The sequence below is a fragment of the Eschrichtius robustus genome, chromosome 1 (genome assembly GCF_028021215.1).
Source record: "Eschrichtius robustus isolate mEscRob2 chromosome 1, mEscRob2.pri, whole genome shotgun sequence".
NCBI lineage: Eukaryota > Metazoa > Chordata > Mammalia > Artiodactyla > Eschrichtiidae > Eschrichtius > Eschrichtius robustus.
In genome coordinates, this window is record NC_090824.1 from 91,617,970 (window position 1) to 91,641,703 (window position 23,734).

The following is a 23,734-nucleotide window of genomic DNA, read 5'->3' on the forward strand; positions in this document are numbered from 1 at the left end:
ATTAACCTATCCAGAAATACCACGCTGCAATATCTTAAAACATAAGACAAAGACTGATGTCTTATTCTCAAAAAGCTCACAAAACTTTCATGAAGTCTCATTACTTGCAAACTTTAGTTACTCTACTTAGTACTAGTCATCATTTACTGGTACTACTAGTAACTACGATTTTGCTGACCAACGACTATATTTTAAATACTGTACTTGGTGTTTTATAAATGCTATCTCATTTATTCCATTTAACAACCTGAGAGGTAGGTGTTATAGCCCCCTTTCCACAGATGAGGAAACTGAGGTTTAGAGTGGATAAATAACTTGTCCAAGCTAATTTGAAAGTAAGTGGCACAGACAAAATTTGAATTTAAGCCTGTCTGATTCCAAAACCATTCTCTTAAACACACAGGTGAAAGCAAGGCCCCTGAATCCTCTATTTGCCAGCTGCAAATAAATAAAATGATTCCTGTTTATCTTAGCATTGGCCCCACCTCTAGAATTGTACCTGTGTGAGAATGATGGGAAACACGGATTTTTACCCTGAGAAAGCAGGTAAAGTTAGTCCTATGCTTCTTGTTTCCAGATCCATCCCCACCTTTTTAAGGAAAAGCAGTGCAGCTGAGAGTGGAGTAAGGAGTAATCACTGACCACCCTACAGCAGAAGTGAGTAATGACCATATAATCGTTGATGGAGTCCCCCTCAACACCACAAACCAGGCCTTTCTCTATAAATTCAAACAGACTTAAAAAAAACAATGGAGCATAAAAAAGTTAGCAATTCAAGAGGGAGGAGACCAAACTCTGCACACAAAACAAAAGAGAATGTTTTTAAAAAGAAAATTTCTAATCCACATTATCAGTAAGGACTAATGTTAAATTGATAGAAAAATTAGGTTGTCATTTTCTCCACTTAAGAGTACAAATTGGTGAAACTTTTCTGGAGGATAATTTATAAAAAAATTTAAGAATGTAAATTGTGTGTCTCTTTGACCTGTGAATTCCACATCTAGAAATTAATCCCAATAATTGTACATATGGGAAATTACACAAACACACAGCATTTATAGCACATTGCCAATAATAGTAAAAATCAGAATCAACCTAAATGTGCACTAGGAGTTTGGTTGGGTAAATTATGGTACAGTCCATACAATGAAATTCTATGCCACCATAAATACTAGGTATATCTATCATTATCAAGAAAGATGTCTGTAACATATTATCAAGTAAAAAAAAAAAAAAAAGCAGATTATAAAACTTTATGTACAAGGGAAAACACACTTTATTACCCTGTCCCTCTAAGAGAGGATTTGCATGACTACCTGGTCTAAGAAGAAAAGCAGAGCTCCCATTTATTAAAAATGAAAGCCGAGTTGGGGTATTTTGAGCACTCGCACTCCTGAATTCCTTGCTTGGTGCCCTACAATAAACGCTGTGCTTTCCTTCACCACAACTGGGGATTAGCTAGGAGATTAATCAAGATGGCGGAGTAGAAGGACGTGCTCTCACTCCCTCTTGCGAGAACACCAGAATCACAACTGGCTGCTGGACAATCATCAACAGGAAGACACTGGAACTCACCAAAAGAGATACCCCACATCCAAAGACAAAGGAGAAGCCACAATGAGATGGTAGGAGGGGCGCAATCAGAGTAAAATCAAATCCCATAACTGCCGCGTGGGTGACTCACAGACTGGCGAACACTTATACCACAGAAGTCTACCCACTGGAGTGACGGTTCTGAGCCCCATGTCAGGCTTCCCAACCTGGGGGTCTGGCAACGGGAGGAGGAATTCATAGAGAATTAGACTTTGAAGCCTAGTGGGAATTGATTGCAGGACTCCAACAGGACTGGGGGAAACAGAGACCCCACTCTTGGAGGGCGCACACAAAATAGTGTGCGCATCGGGACCCAGGGGAAGGAACAGTGACCCCGGGGGAGACTGAACCAGACCTACCTGCTAGTGTTGGAATGTCTCCTGCAGAGGTGGGGGGTGGCTCTGTTTCACCGTGGGGACAAGGACACTGGCAGCAGAAGTTCTGGGAAGTACTCCTTGGCATGAGCCCTCCCAGAGTCTGTCATTAGCCCCACCAAAGAGCCCACGTAGGCTCCAGTGTTGGCTTGCCTCAGGCAAAACAACCAACAGGGAAGGAACCCAGCCCCACCCATCAACAGTCAAGTGGATTAAAGTTTTACAGAGCTCTGACCACCACAGCAACAGTCAGCTCTACCCACCACCAGAGCCTCCCATCAAGTCTCTTAGATAGCCTCAAACACCAGAGGGCAGCCAGCAGAAGCAAGAAAAACTACAATCCTGCAGCCTGTGGAACAAAAACCACATTCACAGAAACACAGGCAAGATGAGAAGGCAGAGGGTTATATACCAGATGAAGGAACAAGATAAAACCCCAGAAAAACAACTAAATGAAGTGGAGATAGGCAACCTTCCAGAAAAAGAATTCAGAATAATGATAGTGAAGATGATCCAAGACCTCAGAATAAGAATGGAGGCAAAGATCGAGAAGATGCAAGAAATGTTTAACAAAGACCTAGAAGAATTAAAGAACAAACAAACAGAGATGAACAATACAATAACTGAAATGAAAACTACACTAGAAGGAATCAATAGCAGAATAACTAAGGCAGAAGAACGGATAAGTGACCTGGAACACAGAATGGTGGAATTCACTGCTGTGGAACAGACTAAAGAAAAAAGAATGAAAAGAAATGAAGACACCCTAGGAGACCTCTGGGACAACATTAAACGCAACAACATTCGCATTATAGGGGTCCCAGAAGGAGAAGAGAGAGAGGAAGGACCAGAGAAAATATTTGAAGAGATTATAGTCGAAAACTTCCCTAACATGGGAAAGGAAATAGCCACCCAAGTCCAGGAAGCGCAGCAAGTCCCATACAGGATAAACCCAAGGAGAAACACGCCGAGACACATAGTAATCAAATTGGCAAAAATTAAAGACAAAGAAAAATTATTGAAAGCAACAAGGGAAAAACGACAAATAACATACAAGGGAACTTCCATAAGGTTAACAGCTGATTTCTCAGCAGAAACTCTACATGCCAGAAGGGAGTGGCATGATATACTTAAAGTGATGAAAGGGAAGAACCTACAACCAAGATTACTCTACCCGGCAAGGATCTCATTTAGATTTGATGGAGAAATCAAAAGCTTTACAGACAAGCAAAAGCTAAGAGAATTCAGCACCACCAAACCAGCTCTACAACAAATGCTAAAGGAACTTCTCTAAGTGGGAAACACAAGAGAAGAAAAGGACCTACAAAAACAAACCAAAAACAATTAAGAAAATGGTCATAGGGACATACATATCGATACTTACCTTAAACGTGAATGGATTAAATGCTCCAACCAAAAGACACAGGCTTGCTGAATGGATACAAAAACAAGACCCATATATATGCTGTCTATAAGAGACCCACTTCACACCTAGGGACACATACAGACTGAAAGTGAAGGGATGGAAAAAGATATTCCATGCAAATGGAAATCAAAAGAAAGCTGGAGTAGCTATACTCATATCAGATAAAATAGACTTTAAAATAAAGAATGTTACAAGAGACAAGGAAGGACACTACATAATGATCCAGGGATCAATCCAAGAAGAAGATATAACAATTATAAATATATATGCACCCAACATAGGAGCACCTCAATACATAAGGCAACTGCTAACAGCTATAAAAGAAGAAATCGACAGTAACACAATCATAGTGGGGGACTTTAACACCTCACTTACACCAATGGACAGATCATCCAAAATGAAAATAAATAAGGAAACACAAGCTTTAAATGACACAATAGACCAGATAGATTTGATTGATATTTATAGGACATTCCAACCAAAAACAGCAGATTACACTTTCTTCTCAGGTGCTCACGGAACATTCTCCAGGATAGAGCACACCTTGGGTCACAAATCAAGCCTCAGTAAATTTAAGAAAATTGAAATCATATCAAGCATCTTTTCTGACCACAACGCTATGAGATTAGAAATGAATTACAGGGAAAAAAACGTGAAAAGAACAAACACATGGAGGCTAAACAATACGTTACTAAATAACCAAGAGATCACTGAAGAAATCAAAGAGGAAATCAAAAAATACCTAGAGACAAATGACAATGAAAACACGACGATCCAAAACCTGTGGGATGCAGCAAAAGCAGTTCTAAGAGGGAAGTTTATAGCTATACAAGCCTACCTAAAGAAACAAGAAAAATCTCAAGTAAATAATCTAACCTTACACCTAAAGGAACTAGAGAAAGAAGAACAAACAAAACCCAAAGTTAGCAGAAGGAAAGAAATCATAAAGATCAGAGCGGAAATAAATGAAATAGAAACAAAGAAAACAATAGCAAAGATCAATAAAACTAAAAGCTGGTTCTTTGAGAAGATAAACAAAATTGATAAGCCATTAGCCAGACTCATCAAGAAAAAGAGGGAGAGGACTCAAATCAATAAAATTAGAAATGAAAAAGGAGAAGTTACAACAGACACCACAGAAATACAAAGCATCCTAAGGGACTACTACAAGCAACTCTATGCCAATAAAATGGACAACCTGGAAGAAATGGACAAATTCTTAGAAAGGTATAACCTTCCAAGACTGAACCAGGAAGAAACAGAAAATATGAACAGACCAATCACAAGTAATGAAATTGAAACTGTGATTAAAAATCTTCCAACAAACAAAAGTCTAGGACCAGATGGCTTCACAGGTGAATTCTATCAAACATTTAGAGAAGAGCTAACACCCATCCTTCTCAAACTCTTCCAAAAAATTGCAGAGGAAGGAACACTCCCAAACTCATTCTATGAGGCCACCAGCACCCTGATACCAAAACCAGACAAAGATACTACAAAAAAAGAAAATTACAGACCAATATCACTGATGAATATAGATGCAAAAATCCTCGACAAATTACTAGCAAACAGAATCCAACAACACATTAAAAGGATCATACACCACGATCAAGTGGGATTTATCCCAGGGATGCAAGGATTCTTCAATATACGCAAATCAATCAATGTGATACACCATATTAACAAATTGAAGTATAAAAACCATATGATCATCTCAATAGATGCAGAAAAAGCTTTTGACAAAATTCAACACCCATTTATGATAAAAACTCTCCAGAAAGTGGGCATAGAGGGAACCTACCTCAACATAATAAAGGCCATATACGACAAACCCACAGCAAACATCATTGTCAACGCTGAAAAACTGAAAGCATTTCCTCTAAGATCAGGAATGAGACAAGGATGTCCACTCTCAACACCATTATTCAACATAGTTTTGGAAGTGCTAGCCACGGCAATCAGAGAAGAAAAAAAAATAAAAGGAATACAAATTGGAAAAGAAGAAGTAAAACTGTCACTGTTTGCAGATGACATGATACTATACATAGAGAATCCTAAAAATGCCACCAGAAAACTACTAGAGCTAATCAATGAATTTGGTAAAGTTGCAGGATACAAAATTAATGCACAGAAATCTCTGGCATTCCTATACACTAATGATGAAAAATCTGAAAGAGAAATTAAGGAAACACTCCCATTTACCATTGCAACAAAAAGAATAAAATACCTAGGAATAAACCTACCTAGGGAGACAAAAAACCTGTATGCAGAAAACTATAAGACACTGATTAAAGAAATTAAAGATGATACCAACAGATAGAGAGATATACCATGTTCTTGGATTGGAAGAATCAATATTGTGAAAATGACTATACTACCCAAAGCAATCTACAGATTCAATGCAATCCCTATCAAATTACCAATGGCATTTTTTACGGAACTAGAACAAATCATCTTAAAATTCGTATGGAGACACAAAAGACCCCGAATAGCCAAAGCAGTCTTGAGGGAAATAAACGGAGCTGGAGGAATCAGACTCCCTGACTTCAGACTATACTACAGAGCTACAGTAATCAAGACAATATGGTACTGGCACAAAAACAGAAACATAGATCAATGGAACAAGATAGAAAGCCCAGAGATTAACCCACGCACCTATGGTCAACTAATCTATGACAAAGGAGGCAAAGATATACAATGGAGAAAAGACAGTCTCTTCAATAAGTGGTGCTGGGAAAACTGGACAGCTACATGTAACAGAATGAAATTAGAACACTCCCTAACACCATACACAAAAATAAACTCAAAATGGATTCGAGACCTAAATGTAAGATCGGACACTATAAAACTCTTAGAGGAAAACATAGGAAGAACACTCTTTGACATAAATCACAGCAAGATCTTTTTTGATCCACCTCCTAGAGTAATGGAAATAAAAACAAAAATAAACAAATGGGACCTAATGAAACTTCAAAGCTTTTGCACAGCAAAGGAAACCATAAACAAGACGAAAAGACAACCCTCAGAATGGGAGAGAATATTTGCAAACGAATCAACAGACAAAGAATTAATCTCCAAAATATATAAACAGCTCATTCAGCTCAATATTAAAGAAACAAACACCCCAATCCAAAAATGGGCAGAAGACCTAAATAGACATTTCTCCAAAGAAGACATACAGATGGCCAAGAAGCACATGAAAAGATGCTCAACATCACTAATTATTAGAGAAATGCAAATCAAAACTACAATGAGGTAACACTTCACACCAGTTAGAATGGGCATCAGAAAATCTACAAACAACAAATGCTGGAGAGGGTGTGGAGAAAAGGGAACCCTCTTGCACTGTTGGTGGGAATGTAAATTGATACAGCCACTATGGAGAACAATATGGAGGTTCCTTAGAAAACTAAAAACAGAATTACCATATGATCCAGCAATCCCACTACTGGGCATATACCCAGAGAAAACCGTAATTCAAAAAGACACATGCACCCCAATGTTCATTGCAGCACTATTTCCAATAGCCAGGTAATGGAAGCAACCTAAATGCCCATCGACAGACGAATGGATAAAGAAGATGTGGTACATATATACAATGGAATATTACTCAGCCATAAAAAGGAACTAAATTGGGTCATTTGTTGAGACGTGGATGGATCTAGAGACTGTCATACAGAGTGAAGTAAGTCAGAAAGAGAAAAACAAATATCGTATATTAATGCATGTATGTGGAACCTAGAAAAATGGTACAGATGAACCGGTTTGCAGGGCAGAAGTTGAGACACAGATGTAGAGAACAAACGTATGGACACCAAGGGGGGAAAACCGCGGTGGGGTGGGGATGGTGGTGTGCTGAATTGGGAGACTGGGATTGACATGTATACAATGATGTGTATAAAATTGATGACTGATTAAAAAATAAATAAAGAAAGAAAGAAATGAAAGCCAAAGTCTTGAAAAGAAGTGTTGGTAATGTAGCAAAAAAGCAGAAGAGTCAGGCTGGAAAGTCTTATAACAAAGTCCCAGTCCCCAACTCAGCCAGCTGCACTGCCACTATACATCAATATCTCAGACAACTGCAAGAGTGGGAAATTTTTGCAAATGAATTTTATTCTCTTTTGAATAAAATTCTCTTGAATTTGAAAGATCATCTCTTCTTTGCATACCAAAAATACAAAGCACAGTACAGGATATGAATTATCAACACCCAACATATGATAAGAACATTTATAGATTCTCACAACTATCTCAAGATTCCAGAAAGTAAATAAAATGTTATGACTGACTCCTGGCAAATAAATAAGTCATCAGAAAACACAACAATAATTTGAAAGTGATTAAAAAGGAAAAATGATAAATACAAATGTAGAAGTCTCTACTCTACTTACGTTTTAAATATGAATGGGATGGAAAGTGATCAAACTGATCAGGTACAGAAGATTTTGAGGATGGACTCAAAAGATTTTCCTTGCTCTTCAAAAAGAAATCTACTGTGTCCAGCTGACGATTTTCTATTCCTGCCTGAGGTGAGAGAAAATCAGAAAAAAATTACAATAGGAAAAAAAATTGGGATACAGATTTTTTAAACTTTACAACTTAATGTACTAACACAAAGAGACACAGGCTATCTTTTTTTTTTAAGATTTTTATTTATTCATTCATTTTTGGCTGCGTCAGGTCTTTAGTTGCAGCACGCGGGATCTTCGTTGAGGTGTGCAGGATCTTTCATCGCGGCACACGGGCTCTTCGTTGCAGCGCACAGGCTTCTCTCTAGTTGGAGCATGCGGGTTTTCTCTCTCTAGTTGTGGTGTGCAGGCTCCAGGGCGCGTGGGCTCTGTAGTTGTGGTGTGCGGGTTCCAGAGCACGTGGGCTCTGTAGTTTGTGGCACGCAGGCTCTCTAGTTGAGGTGCGTGAGCTCAGTAGTTGTGGCGTGCGGGCTTAGTTGCCCCGCAGCATGTGGGATCTTAGTTCCCTGACCAGGGATCGAATCTGCGCCCGCTGCATTGGAAGGCAAGTTCCTTACCACTGGACCACCAGGGAAGTCCCCACAAGGCTATCTTTATCTTGCAAGAGTACCTGAGTTCTAGTGAGGATTCTGACAATGACCATGTGACTTGGGGCAAGTCTCTGTAACCTTTCTGAACATCAGTTCTGCTTTAGCTCTACCATTCTGTAATTCTAACACCATTCAAAGCTAGGTACTCAGGGATCACCCTCACAGTTATCGTCTATTTGAATTAAAATGTTAAAGCAGTATGATACAAAGTTAAACTGAAAAAGCAGGCTAAATACAGACTCCCATTTCTAAAGTAGGCATCTGAGGAAAGTTTTCTATAAAGAACACGTAAAAATCACAGATTTAAAAATATATATACAGTTGACCCTTGAACAACTCAGGAGTTAGGGACGTTGACCCTCCTGTGCAGTGGAAAACCCATGTATAGCTCTACAGTCATCACTCTGAATCAGAGGTTCCACATCCATGTATTCAACCAACCTTGGATTGTGCAGTACTGTAGTACTCACTATTGAAAAAAGTCATCATACAAGCGGACCTGCGCAGCTCAAACCCATGTTGTTCACGGGTCAATTATGTGTGTGTGTTTATAAAATATACCTTTAAATGCTCAGTTGAACTGGAAAGAAAGAGGAAAATCCTCAGAGAGTACAAACAAATCTCTGATGGCCTAAATAAAGCAGGGGCTGAAAAACAGGGCCCACCAACCAAATTCAACTCCTGTCTGTCTTTGTAAACGAAGTTTTATGGGAACATGGCCACATCCGTTCATTTACCTATTGTCAGTGGCTATAATGACATATCTGAGTATTTGTAACAGAAATCTTCCTGGAAAGCCTAAAATATTTATTCTCTGGTCCTTGACAGAAAAACTTTCCCGTGCCTAGCCTAAAGCACTGTGCCTAAGAATCACCTGGAGAGCTTGTTAAGATGTGGACTGCTGAGCCCATTCCCCAGAGATTCTGATTCCCTAAGTCTGGGGTGGGGCCTGAAAATTTACATTTCTAATAAATCTGCAGGAGATAGTGATGCTGCTGGTCTGGGGACCACACTGAGAATCAAAGGGCTGAAGTTCGGGGTGCTAGGCCAGGCAGGCCAGGTGAGAGGTATTGGTGAAAGTTATGTGTGAAGGAAGAAAACAGAGGATAAACCTAGGGTCTATGCACAGTGACAATCTCCAAGAGAAGATGAACTAGAAAAATTACTCCACCAGAGGGAGACCATAAACAAACCATGCCTTTGCACTAGGTAGTGAAAGGAAAAACTATATTATGTATGGTTAAATAAGAACATTATTGCTCTCAGGAGATATATGTTAAAGTACTTAGAATGAAAAGTTATGAAGTTTGCAACTTTCAAATAGTTCAGCAAAAATAAGAAGTACACATACAGTCAAAACAAATGTGGCAAAATGTTACAGTCGGTAAATGGGAAAGAGGTAAATGGATGCTCATTTTACTAGTTTTATAATTTTTCTATAAATTTGAAAAATTTCAAAATAACACATTTAAAAATAATGACCAAATAGTAATTCTAGAAATAAAAAAAATAAAAATTGAAACTAGATACTCAGTGGATGTATTTAATACCAGATTAGATATAGCTGAAAAGAGAAGTAACGAGCTGAAAGAGTGATATAAAGGAATTATCCAAAGACATGAGTTAAGAGAGGTTAAGAGAAACTGAGGAAAGTATGAAAATTCTAACTACTTCTGACTGAAGTACCACTGTGACAAATGGAAAATGCACATTCAATTTTCACACACATGGAACACTTATGAAACTGAGTACTTACTAGGTTGTACCTGAGTCTCAACAAATTCACTCGTTTGTATGTGGGGGGAGACTAAGGCCAAAACAATGCTGTAATACCACATCATCCTAATTAAACTCACTACATGGACACACTATGTGTAAAGACAGAGGCTTTGCAGTCACACTGCCTGGGTTCAAACCCTGGTGCAACTGCTTAGTGTCCAAATATATCTGTATTAGAATTCACAACCTCTCTGTGTTCCCTCACCTATAAAATGGAAATAATAAACAATATTTATCTATAGATAAGAAAATTAATGAGCTAGCATCTGACTATTAACATTAATATTTAGGAAAAATAACTATAGGAAATAACCTAAGAGTAAACACTATTCCTTCTGAATAATAAATTTATAAGAGACTAATTCTCTTTTTTCTCCCATTCTCAAATTTTCTACAATAAATATTTTGTAGTATATAAAGGTAAGTTTTTCAACAAATGGTGCTGGACTATTGAATATCCACATGCAAATGAGGTTGGGTCCCTTCCACTGACGGTACACAAAAATTAATCAAAATGCATCAAAGACCTAAACGTAAGAACTAAAACTATAAAACTCTTATTAGAGTAAATCTTCATGAGCTCAGAATAGGCACTGGTTTCTTAGATATGACACCAAAAGCCCAAGTGACCAAAAAAAAAAAAAAAAAAAAACCCAAAAAAAACAAAAAAAAAGGTAAACTAACTCCATCAAAATTAAAAACTTTTGTGTTTCAAAGGACACCATCAAGAAGGTGAAAAGACAACCCATAAAAACAGGAGAAAATATTTACAAATCATATATCTCATAAAGGTCTAGAATATAGAAAGAACTCTTAGAATTCAAAAATAAAAACAAATAACTCAATTACAAAATGAACAAAGGATTTAAGTAGACATTTCTCCAGAGATACACACATGGCCAATAAGCACTTGAAAACATGTTCAACACATTAGTCATTAGGAAATGCAAGTCAAAACCACAACGAGATACCACTTCACTTTGACTTCACAGCTAGTAGGATGGCTATGATAATAAAAAATTGGACAATAACAAGTTTTGGTGAGAATGGAGAGCTACAGGAACTCCCATACATTGCTGGTGGGAATGTAATATAGTGTAACCACTGTGAAACTGTGAAAACAGTTTGGTGGTTCTTCAGAAAGTTAAATGACTTCATAATTCCACTGCCAGGTGTATACCCAAGAGAAATAAACACACATGACGACACAAAAACTAGTACACCACCTTTCATCGCAGGATAATTCCTAACAGCCAAAAAGGAAAAACCACCTAAATGTCCATCGACTGATGAATGGATAAAAAATATCTGCTTTATCCACATAATGGAATGTTATTCAGCCATAAAAACGAATGAAGTACTGACACATGCAACATGGATGAGCCTTGAAAACATGCCAAATGAAAGAAGCCAGTCATGAAAGGCCACATTTTTTATAATTCCATTTATATGAAATTGTCAGAATGGGCAAATCCAGAGACAGAAACGAGATTAAGTGTTTGGAAATTAGGGTTTGTGAGGAATTGGGAGTGACGGCTAATGGGTATGCTGTTTCTCTTTGGGGTGATGAAAATGTTCTGGAATTACACAGGATGGTTGTATAACTCTGAATATACTAAAACCCACTGAATTGTACATTAGATAGGTGAATTTTATGGTATGTGAATTATATCTCAATAAAGCTGCCACTAAAAAAACAGTCTGGTACATAACATTATTAACTTCCAGTTTTCGACCTTGCTGGGCTGTGTGGTACAGTAGAAAGTGCCCTGATTTTGATTCTAGACCCTGCCTTATTAGTATGGCTATGGGCCACTCACTCAACCCTTCTGAGCCTTACGTTTTTCATCTGTAAAATGAAATGAATAAAAACTACCCAACCCGTCGCATGTGGTTATTTTACCACAATTTAGAGAATTCATAAAAAAGAGTGTTTGTGAACTATAAAATGCTACATAAATTCAGGTATGTCACTACCACAGCTGGATTAGAGGATTAGGGGCTATAGAGTAGGAATAAGAGATCACTCCTGCTTGAGCTTTCCATAGCTTGTTTCCACTTCATTTATTCTCATCAGCTTATTGTTGCCTCCAACTCTCGTAACTTTTTCTTTCTTAAATAGTGTTTATTATAATCTTTTATCTTTTAAAGCCAAAAAGGGTAAACTGCTAAGCAAAATTAGGGTAAAAAAACAGCCAAAACTAACCAAACGGATGGGTAGAGGCTACAGATCCTTTGTTGCTAGGTTAAATGAATCTCCGAAATTGTTAGTCAAATAAGGGTAGATGACAGAAAATAACCAAGCAAAGTTCTACAGACATTTAATTCTGTTACCTCTAGTGCATGTATGGGAATGGAGCACCTCCCCCAACCATTGAGATGGCAAAGAGAGTCCACAGTGCTGGCACTTCCATGGATCATTAGCCTATTTAAAAATTCCTCTTGAGTCAAACCAAACAAAATCAGAGAGAGTCCACCTTCTATAAGAAAAAAAAGTTAGCCTTAATGAATTATTAGGAGTTAGGTTTTAGGATTATGACAGGAATTTCTAATTACTCAATACTTCAGCATTGTAATTACAAATAGATTTATTGGGTACTAGTAACTAATGACCTGAAGTAATAAATTCATCATGATTTTTCAAAGAATGTTATTTTTTAAAACAGTAACTGCAAGACAAATTCTCGTAAGAACAATGCATCCTATGAAATAACATTGAACCTCTCTTTTCTACATTGTACTATATTGCACAATCAATACCTGGAACCTTTAACTATTTACCGAGATGTCACATTTCTGGTTTACTAAAATAAAACAATTAATAGCATGCTCTTGACACAAAGAAGTACATGATTACCAAAATTGAGATACTGAAGAAGAAACACATGGCTAGTTCACTGAGAACACTCAGTAGCTTTATAGGAGGTTATGGCATAAATGCTGAATCAATGTATATCTGACACACCAAACCCAAATGCCTATGGGACCAAACAGGTGGGGAGAAGAAGTGCAAGAAAACCTAACCTGGAAGAAACTAACCCATCTAAGAGCACTGAAATTTGGCTACAATCCATAAATTACTATGAGGGATGAGGGGCAGTGTGGCAGATCTTTTAATTTTTCAGTTAACAACTGAAATTCCAGATTTCGTGTGAAACCCTCTAATTTTACATGTTTATAATAAATAAAATATTTTTTAAAAAGCCTCGGTAGTGTAGGCCAAACAAAATGAATCTGAGTTCATGCATGGTCCACGAGCTAACAGCTTGCAACATTTGCCTGTACAGACTGAAGTCCCATGAACGACTCGCTGGGTTAAAACCAACCTTTCTTACTCTTAAACTCTTCCTGACTCAGTCCTAGCATTTAGCTGAGCAGAAATAACCTTAATTAAAAATCAAACACATGAGACAACATTACTGAGAGTAACACCAAATTTTCTCCATCAAAGCCTAGGCTTAGAGGAGTAGGCACCACCACCACCCGGGCAGCAGAAGTAAAATAGATAAGAGAGCACCTCTCAGCATGGATTTCAACCTGATACAAGACATTCTCACCTGTCAAAACTAGGCACAGTTGCTGGTCTCCACCACTGTCTACAGGAATACACTTCTTGCCCAGTGAAAAACACTGCATGCTCTGGGTCTCCAAATCCCACAGGACAATGGTACAGCCCGTCCTTTCAACTGACCAAGTAAACAGCGCAGTGAAGCCTGTCACAGACATACATGTAAGCTCAAGGGGTTCCTCCTGTTCACTGATGTGTATTCTTTTCCATGATCTTCCTGAATCACTGGTCTTGGCAGGACCTTTCTGTGGAAAACTATACTGGCTGCACATTACATCCTGTGGAGTGAAGGCCCAGTTTGGCACAGTGGTACTGTGGTTACCAGATTCAGGGGGCTCCAAATGCAAAATATCCTGGAACCACGGAGCACAACAGGTACCTTCCAGCTTGGAGTTCTTTATTGTTTCATTCAGTGATGACAGCTGGGCTTTCCAAGACCTGGAAGATAGGACAGAACTTACATCTGTGACAGTGAAAGGCACAAAGTAAAGCACTAAACCAAGCAAAGATGCACTTAGGAAAATAAAAGTGTCTACCTCTGTAAAGACTTTTAGTGAAAAGGCACAGTATCAGCATGACAAAAAATGGAAATAATAAAGTAAATCCAAAAAGGAGGTTTCTGTACCGATCAACTTGGAAGGAAAACTTGGTCAGTTTCATGTTGTAGTCAGAATTAACAGGATCATCTTCATCTATCCCCTTAGGGCCTTCAATAGGAATGTCTTCTAGTGTTCTTTCACATAGTAGGTGTCCTGGGTATTGCCTATGTTTTAAAAACAATAGACATGGTAAAAAAATGATGATCAAACAAAATCTGTGTTATTATTGCTCCTGTTAAAAATGGAAGGGCGGGGGAAGGGGGGAACTTCCCTGGTGGTCCAGTGGTTAAGAATCCACCTTCCAATGCAGGGGATGCGGGTTTGATCCCTGGTCAGGGAACTAAGATCCCACATATTGCGGGGCGACTAAGCCCGCACGCCACAACTAAAGAGCCTGCGTGCTGCAACTACAGAGCCCATGCGCTCTGGAGCCTGCGCACCACAACTACAGAGCCTATGTGCGCTGGAGCCTGTGCGCCACAACTAGAGAGAAGCCTGCACGCTGCAACTAAGGGCCAAATGCAGCCAAAAATGAAATAAATAAATATATATTAAAAAAAAATGGAAGGGGGTATGGGGTGGAGGTGTTACAGAGTAGAAAGAGTATAGACAATAAGTTTCCTTTACCCAGACTCCTTACCTCCATTGCTTAAGGCAGATTGATAAAGTCAGCCTTAAAAATTTGACCCACTTGTAACTATGTGTGAAGATAGATGTCAACTAGATTGATTGTGGTGATCATTTCACAATATACATAGATATATGTTGTGTATTTGAAACTAATATAATGTTTATGTCAATTAAAAAATATTTGACCCTTAAGGAAAGTTAGCTTTATGTAGATAAAAGCATGGATTATCTGCTACATTGTAGATGTTGTGCTAAAAACTTTACCTAAACTAAGGTATTTGAGCCTTTCAACAACCCTGTGAGGTAAATAGAAGTCAGTTTTGTAGATACAGAAAGTAAGGCTCAAACAGCGGAGCTGGATTTGAACCAGGTGAATGTGACCATAAGCCCAGGTTTTTAATCAGTCACCATACCGCCACCACAAATTAAGACTTAGGCTGAGACCCGGGGAACACATAAAAGCTAGGAAAGCAAAGTATGAGTGCAGGTGTGGATGGAGAGTGTATGTGGAAAGAGGGCTGTCACATTGCAGAAGGACAAAGAAGGCTACAGTGGTTAAAGCATAGTGAATGAGAAGCAAGGTGGTGTGAGATGAGGCTGGAGAGCTTGGCAAGAGCCAGATGGGGTCAGGTTTTATGGGCTACTAAGGATTCTTAGCTTCTATCTTGGGGTCGGGGGGCGGCGCGGGAAGAAGCTAAATAAGGGTTTTACGCAGAGAAGCCATATGATCAGACACAGAGGAGTAGCTGTGGGGAGAATGGGATGCATGTAAACCCCCTGAACACTTAAATTATTAACCCTTTCAACAATTTGAAGGTAACAGCTTGATATACATTTGTCAAGGAGATGATGTTAGAGAAGGCAGGGTGACAGTGAGAAAATATGATCCATGGAGAAGGTAGTTCCCGCACCAACAAAAGATACATACCCTGCCCCAGATGTTCATACCTGGCTATACTCTGATAAGACACGCATTGTAACACCACCACTCTGGCTACTCTGTAGATGATGGATTTGAGGGGGGAAGAACAGATATGGGGAGACCAATTACGAGGCTGGTAAGCTAGTTCAGGTAAGTGATGACAGCGGAATAGATCACAATGACGACAGAGGAGTTAAGACAAGTGGGCAGATTCAAGACACACTCAGGAGCTAGAATGGCTAGGACCTGGTGATTAGCTGGTTGTGGATCTAATACTTAAAAGAGGCTAGAGATCTAGAAAAGAGAGGAAACAGAAAACGGTCCCTGAGAAGGAGGGAAGGAATGGGGTCCAGAGTACACACAGAAGGACTGGCCTTCATAGGAGAAGGGAATCCCTCCATTGTAACAGGAGGGAAGATGGAGAAGACGAGTGCAGGAAAGTGGGTTTGCAATTTAATGTGAGAAACTGAAGGAGCTCCCATTAGATGGGTTCTACTTCCTTTATAAAGTTGGAGGTAAAGTCATCCAAGAACAGTTGGGGGCAAAGAGATGAATAAAGGTTTGAGGAAAATGGAGGTTTAAAACATTGTTGTAAAGAATGGACTCATGAAAAATCATTGTAAAATTTCCAGGCAACATGAGAGACCACAGAAGGCACTGAATGTGAACTTATAGTGGTATCAATTTTCCTCTGTGGTTTTCTCACAAGTGCTCAGTTGCTTGAGTGCAGGGAATGAGAAGACAGAATAAAAAAAAAGATTTGTCAGATCAAGTGCTACCACAGGGCAAGAGCAAGAGTTTAGGGCTCATTCAAGAAAGTGACTGAAATGACAGGTCATAGAATCTATGCTGTAAAGGGAGGGCAGTGAAGACAGAGGGGGCTCCTGTCTTCACTTGTGAAATCAGCATATTAGAAATTCCAGTGAGGTCAGATGAGAGAAGTGGGGGTACTTGAGTAAGCAAGCTGTACGGTTTGGCAAGTTGTGCTCAGAGTGGGATGTATAGACGAGTGATTTGGGGGAGGAGCCGTGTCATATAATGACAAAGCCCTGGGTATGACTATGGGAATGGACAGCTAAGGTAAACTGGAAGAAAAAGTCATTGACAGTGAATTGAATGGACAAACCATGAGGAGCTTACATGGAGCTTACAAACTCTGTAGGCAACACAAAAAAATTAGAGAAATAATACAAGACTATACACAATTAAGTGCTAAACTGTAGTTCAAAGCAAAAGTGCTACAGAAGTTCAAAGGAGAGAAAAATTATAAAATGAGTAGAAATTTACAAGTGGAAGGGATTTTAGTAAGGAATGACTTCATGAAAGAGGAGGATCTCAAAGCATGAATAGGACTTGATAAAATGAAAAGGGGTGGCTGACTTTCTGTATGGCAGGAAAGAACAACTAGGGTCAGGAGGCAGGAATGGTATAAAAACACTGTTAGATTTCAGAGTACACTTAGAAAATAAACATGCAGTCAACTTCCTCAAGAAATTATACTAATTAAAGAGCACTCATGTAAATAATTAACAAACAGAGATCACTCATTTAGTTGGACAGGACAGATCCCTAAATTGACTATAGGGAACAGAACAGCAGCTCTTCACTGGCTGATGTTACGGTGGCTGAGTTCAATGAAATTTGGTCAAAGGAATGTGCCTGGTGCCCACTTCAGTGTTCTTCTCTTGCGGTGTTGCCAAAACATCCAGAGGAACAGAACCCTACACTCAAGGATCAGAGTAGCTGAGTGGGCTTTCCTTCCCCCCCTCACCTGTCAAATTATTTTCCAAGGAAGTTGATTAGAAGGTAACTCTACACATACAGGATATATTTTAGTCAGTGAAAATGGCCTACTGATACACAAGCACACAGTCTGAAAATGTGACAATCATCCCTGCTCAAAGATTAAAAAAAAAAAAAAGTATTAAAAGGCCATTGAAAACAAATGAAAAAATCACAGTAGTAAGAAGTTCTGGCTGATATGTGAAGATGAAATTAACCCTTTTTTGTAATCCAAACAATGAGCAATAAACCCATCAAAGTACATTCCCAATTTCTCAAGGATATGTTTATTTCATTCATATTAAGTTAGGACCAAAAATCCTAATGGTTTGAAATGTCCCTTAATACTGAAAGTCATAAATGTGGATTACCCTACTTGCAAGTTTCAATAAACAGGGTGCTGTGTGTGTGTGTGTGTGTATGCATACACACATATTCCTTTCAAACATTATAGAATTGGAAGCAATTAGAATTTCTAAATCAAAAAGCTACACAAAGAAATACTCAATTTTCACTAATATATTTAGGAAGTGTGTGGGCCCTCCAAGGGAAACACCTGAGGAAATCCTAAAATGGAGAAAGCACAGTTAATACATCTTGTCAAAGTCCTTAAGTGAAAAGTGATCCCCTAGGCAGCCAGGACCCTAACCCACATAAGATACAATTCTAACACAGGGTAAATCCCATTTTTCTTCTACTCTAGTGTTGAGAAGAAGTGAGTAGATAATGTATAATAGCTAAGGGCTTTTAAAATTGTGCTTGGTTACTTTTTACGTATGATGATATAAGCCATATATAATAATAAATCAAAATCAAAATCAAACTTGGATATGTATCCAGAAATAAAAAGGTAGCCAGTGGTCACTTGTACATATTTTTATATAGTAACAAGCTCATTAGATAGTAGCTAGAATGTGATCAAGAAATAGAGGAAGGGCTTCCCTGGTGGCGCAGCGGTTGCGAATCTGCCTGCTAATGCAGGGGACACTGGTTCAAGCCCTGGTCTGGGAAGATCCCACATGCCGCGGAGCAACTAGGCCCGTGAGCCACAACTACTGAGCCTGCGCGTCTGGAGCCTGTGCTCTGCAACAAGAGAGGCCACGATAGTGAGAGGCCTGCGCACCGCGATGAAGAGTGGCCCCCACTTGCCGCAACCAGAGAAAGCCCTAGCACAGAAATGAAGACCCAACATAACAATCAATCAATAAATAAATCTTTTAAAAAAAAACAAAAAAAGAAGTTTCATATAAATTAAAATCTTTAAAAAAAAAAAAAAGAAATAGAGGAAGAAAACTGGTTAAAAGAAAAAAAAGAAGCTAACAAGTACATTTTTAACCTCTTATGGCTCTAATTATTTACCTGAAATCAGAGAAGGAAGTAATCTACATACCTGAAATACAAATTTAAGTTAAGAGCAATTGCAGTGTTGGAGGAGCTGACAATCACTACAACATCTAGGTCTTGAGACACTTTCAATGAAGTAAAGGAAGAACTCTTGGCTGGCTCTTGTTGCTGCTCATTATACATATCTTCTTGAGGAAGTGCTAAATCCACATGAGCTACATGTCTACCATCCACAGTGTCAAAAATGTCTTCGAGTTAGAGTTAAAGAAAATGTCAGTCTTAAGTATGCCTAACCATTTAAAACACAGGACGAAACAGAGTTATAGACTTCACTGCTCCAACCTTGTAGGAATAATAATAGAAGGAAGACGGACACTAAAAACCCCATCATATTAACCAGGTGACTATGAAGTTGGGGACCCATAAGCAACCTGATAGAGAGTTCACTTAACAATACTTGCTGAATCTCCACTCTGTGCCAGGCCCTGAGACAACAATATCTTCCACTAGTGTCCTACAACAGTGCTGTCCAAAAGAAACAATGCGAGGCACATTTGTCACTGTAAATTTTCTAGCAGCCTTATTAAAAAAGTAAAAAGAAACCAGTGAACCTAATTTTAAGAACATATTTCATTTATCCTAGTATATCCAAAATATTATCTCTATTATGTAATCAATATTAAAAAATTGAGATATTTTACATCTTTTTTCACATAAGTGTTCAAACCTAGTTATTTTATACTTATAGCACATCTCAATTTGGACAATTAAATTTTCATTGGAAATATCTGGCCTGTATTTAGACTTCAAAAATTTATATTTAAGAACTTGGAAAAGCCAGAGTTGTTCCAAACATACTCAAAAGTTCTCCAATAACTGAATCAAGTATCCAACTTTAAATCTAAAGTAATTAAATACAATTAAGAATTCAGTTCCTCAGTCACACTAGCCAAAAAATTTCAAGTGTTCAACAGCCACATATGCTTACTGCCTACCACATCGGACAGCTCAGTTCTGTAACCTGGCAGCAAAAATGAAGTTAATCCAATATTCTATAACATTTTTTACAAAATAAATTTTAACACAGGCTATGATACATGTAAAATAGAAAAATTACTCCTTTAATGCATAAATGAAAGTTCCAAAAACACATAACGGGTCGTTCTTCAAATAGTCTTCAAAATAATTTTGCTGGTGACCTATGAATCTGCTAAAGACAAAAAAATCTGTGATAGTTTTCCAGCAACAAATTTCAAACAGTTATGCAAACCATCTGATTCCCTAATATGATGGAATCATCATCAGAGATGATAAGAATAGGTTATAATCATACATGAAAATGTGTGTATCATATCATAAGCAGTCATCTAAATCTCTCCTGGAACAAGCACAAAGTAGATATTTAATAAGTATATTTTAAATAAATGGGTAATGCAGAACATATACAATTTAAAAACAACATAAATAAGTTGGCCAAGATGATTGATTTATAAACTGAAAAATATTTGAATGGAATATAAAGCAATGTAGTTGAGTATTTTAAGTTCATGAAGATCTTTTTCCCTGAAAGTTTTACTGAAAAATTAATCTTTCTACCTACAGCCCAGTACCTAAAACTAAGAGCCTATAAAAAGGCTCATTTTTCTACATATTCTCCTCCCCCACACATCAACATCTTTACCAACAAGGATACAGATCCAGCCTAAACGACTCAAAACAAAAAGAATTCCTCTGCAGAGATGTGTGTCAATAATTCTGTCCACTGCCTGTGCAGGCAAGGATAATGTGAAACAGTTGAGTACCCTAATCTCAGCATCTCTTTCAGGAAATATAATGTGCAGGACGATACATTCATTGATGAACAATAATGATGTGTTACTGTGAAATGACAGAATTCTCAAAGATAATAAGGAAATACCTATAAAACAAAAGGATATTACGTCAAACTCGCTGGTCACAATTTTACAACTGGTAAATTTGATTCTGTTAACATAACACAAACAGGTAAAACAAAGAAAACAGCATTTAACTTAGTCCAACTCTAGACAATCATTGGTCAAACTCACCTAAGCAAGTGGAAGGTAAGTAAGGAACTGAATAAAGATGGCCTACAATGTCTCTATGCCTTCTGTTTACAGCCAGAGTGTGACAACACACCAGAAGATGATCAAAAAAGCCTACTTACCCATGAGACGCAATAAGAATAATCACAGACTCTTTTTTTAAAAGGAAAAGAAGGAACCTTATAATCAGGGTAGCGAGAATGCAACTGCCTTAAAGATAGAAGCCTGAGTGCTTTGATTTCTGCTCCCTGCAGCCCTCAGGATGGGACATAGCAAACAGGTCTGTAACCAGTCTAGATCAGCACATTATCCAATAGAAATATAATGTCAGTCACAAAAGTGAGCCACACATGGAATTTTAAATTTTCTAGTAGCTGCACTGAAAAAAGAAAACAGGTGAAACTGATTTTATTATATATTATTTACCTCATATTCAAAATATCATTATCAACATGTAATACAAAAACTATTCGTGAGATATTTTACATTTTTAGTACCAAGTCTTCAAATCTGGAATGTATCAATATTTGACATTTGAAGGACATATTAATTCATATTAACCACATTAAGGGCTTAATAGCCTCACGTGGCTAGTGCCTACTATACTGGACAGGGCAAATATCCCTCCCTGACTTCACCTCTATATAAGAACTTTTCCTGAAATACATAAAATTACATAGTAATACACAAATTCAAACATGCTGAAAGACCACCTGCAAATACTTACTGATAATTTGATCTTCAACGAGCTTTTGCAATGTCTCCTCAGTACAGCTATATGAAATGGTTGCATCACATCTTCCATCTTTCAAATTAAATTCACAGATGAGCAGTTCATTATTTTCACTAAGAGCAAGCAGTCTGGGCTTGTCTGTTGGTGTCCCACTGTTATGAGAGTCCTCCCATACAAACCTAAGGAAAAAGTTTAGACTATTTATTATATTCTATATCCACAATAATACTTACCCACAATGGTGAAGGTAGAAGGACAGAAGAAGTAGAGAACAACTCTTTGGTTCACCTAATAGCATTACTTCTATATACAACCTAAGGGAATGTAAACTGCTCTAGAACTTCCAGCCCCTTCCCCCATCTCCTTCCCCTTCCTCACTTCTTTCCCCTCAGCCCCCTTCAGGGCAACACAAGAATATAGGAGTCATTCGTGAAAAGGGGGCAAAGAGCAAGAAATGGTGGCTGCTTTTTTCCTTCATCCTAAATCTGGACTGATGATATGTATAAAGAAACTGTCATGATCAAGGATATGTTTCAACAACCAAATATGTCTCCTATTTATAAGAGATGGTCTTCACAATTAACAAAATACGTTTTGCTAACATAAATGCTTTCAATAACTTAAAAAAAAGAAAGTGATTATTTGCATTTATAGACTTTGAAGACTCTAAAGTGGCATATTATAAAATAGCTCTGTCCAATGGAACTTTCCATGAGATGCAAGTGTTCTACACATCTGCAAAGTCCAATACAGTAGCCAACAACCTCATGTGGCTACTGAGCACCTGAAATGTGGGTAGTGCAACTGAGGAACTAAATTTTCAATTTTAAGTGCAGTTATAGAATATTTAAAGCAGTGTAAAGTCAACATCCCAACATGACTAACAAGGATGGAAAGAGGCTAATGATGCTACAGCTTCAAATTAAATAATAAAATTAAGTTACATTAAAAGAGAAAAAAAAAGCCCCAATTCTGAAAACAATGCAATGGAATGAGATGAGGTTACCATGCTGATAAAGTTTCACCTTTTAAAAAAAGCTTTTTTCTACAGAAGTAGTAAGTTTTATATCTAAAAACAGTGGACTTGGTGCTACTATATTATTATTAGAAAAAAAATTGACATTTTATATTTCTGTCTTTATTCCTAGAATGATGTTTCATAAACAGCCAATTCCTGGCTGTTCACACTGAAATCTGAGGCCAAATATGGAAAAGGTTAAACAAATTAAGATATAAAAGGCTGAATACTGTGAAACCAGTAACATCATTAGCACATGGGACTATACTGCCACGTGGAAAGAGAATTTTCAGTGAACATAATATATAATGTACAGTGATTTCAACAATATACAAAGGACCATACATACTTTGAGAAGAGGAGGAAGCAAATTCTGTACACTATAAGCTTGTCCTTATTTTTACCCTATGAATTATTTTAATTGAATTAATTCAACTAAAAAAACTAAAAAGTAGCCCTTCTTGATCCTCCCCCACTAATTTCATGCAATAGCTTACAAAAGTCCCCATTATTTTATGTCTGTTCTGCTTATCTTCTGTGAGGTTCTCTCTCTGCCTCATTCCTTTCTTTACATGGCTGTGTTCGTAGGTACTTAATACTGTTGAATCAACTAACTTATGGTAAGGAGAGATTCCTTTTCCTAGCAACTAGAGATCAGGAATAAAGAAGACAAACAGATTAAAACATTCAGTGATTGAACAAACCAATCTCTACTGTGAGGCACTTTTATAGGACCTGGAGATTCCAGAACTCCTCTGTGGCTACTCAAAATCGTAACATTTCTAAAGTGTTTTGTTATTAAAGAGTCCAAAGTGTCGGAAGTCACTCTCAAACTTAATGATGT

The 23,734-nt window shown here is 37.9% G+C and overlaps 1 protein-coding gene across 1 annotated transcript in view; it reads right to left on the bottom strand.

The window, feature by feature from the left end:
• The window catches only part of SPG11 (SPG11 vesicle trafficking associated, spatacsin), an 89,493-nt gene that overhangs the window by 64,814 nt on the left and 945 nt on the right, over nucleotides 1–23,734 (bottom strand). Inside the window, exons 2-8 of the mRNA XM_068550704.1 lie at nucleotides 21,867–22,051; nucleotides 20,770–20,994; nucleotides 19,123–19,324; nucleotides 14,425–14,562; nucleotides 13,789–14,237; nucleotides 12,566–12,711; nucleotides 7,785–7,917 (exon numbers count right to left, since the gene is read on the bottom strand). Of these exons, the coding sequence (XP_068406805.1) occupies nucleotides 7,785–7,917; nucleotides 12,566–12,711; nucleotides 13,789–14,237; nucleotides 14,425–14,562; nucleotides 19,123–19,324; nucleotides 20,770–20,994; nucleotides 21,867–22,051 (1,478 nt within the window). The remainder of the gene's footprint in view (nucleotides 1–7,784; nucleotides 7,918–12,565; nucleotides 12,712–13,788; nucleotides 14,238–14,424; nucleotides 14,563–19,122; nucleotides 19,325–20,769; nucleotides 20,995–21,866; nucleotides 22,052–23,734) is intronic.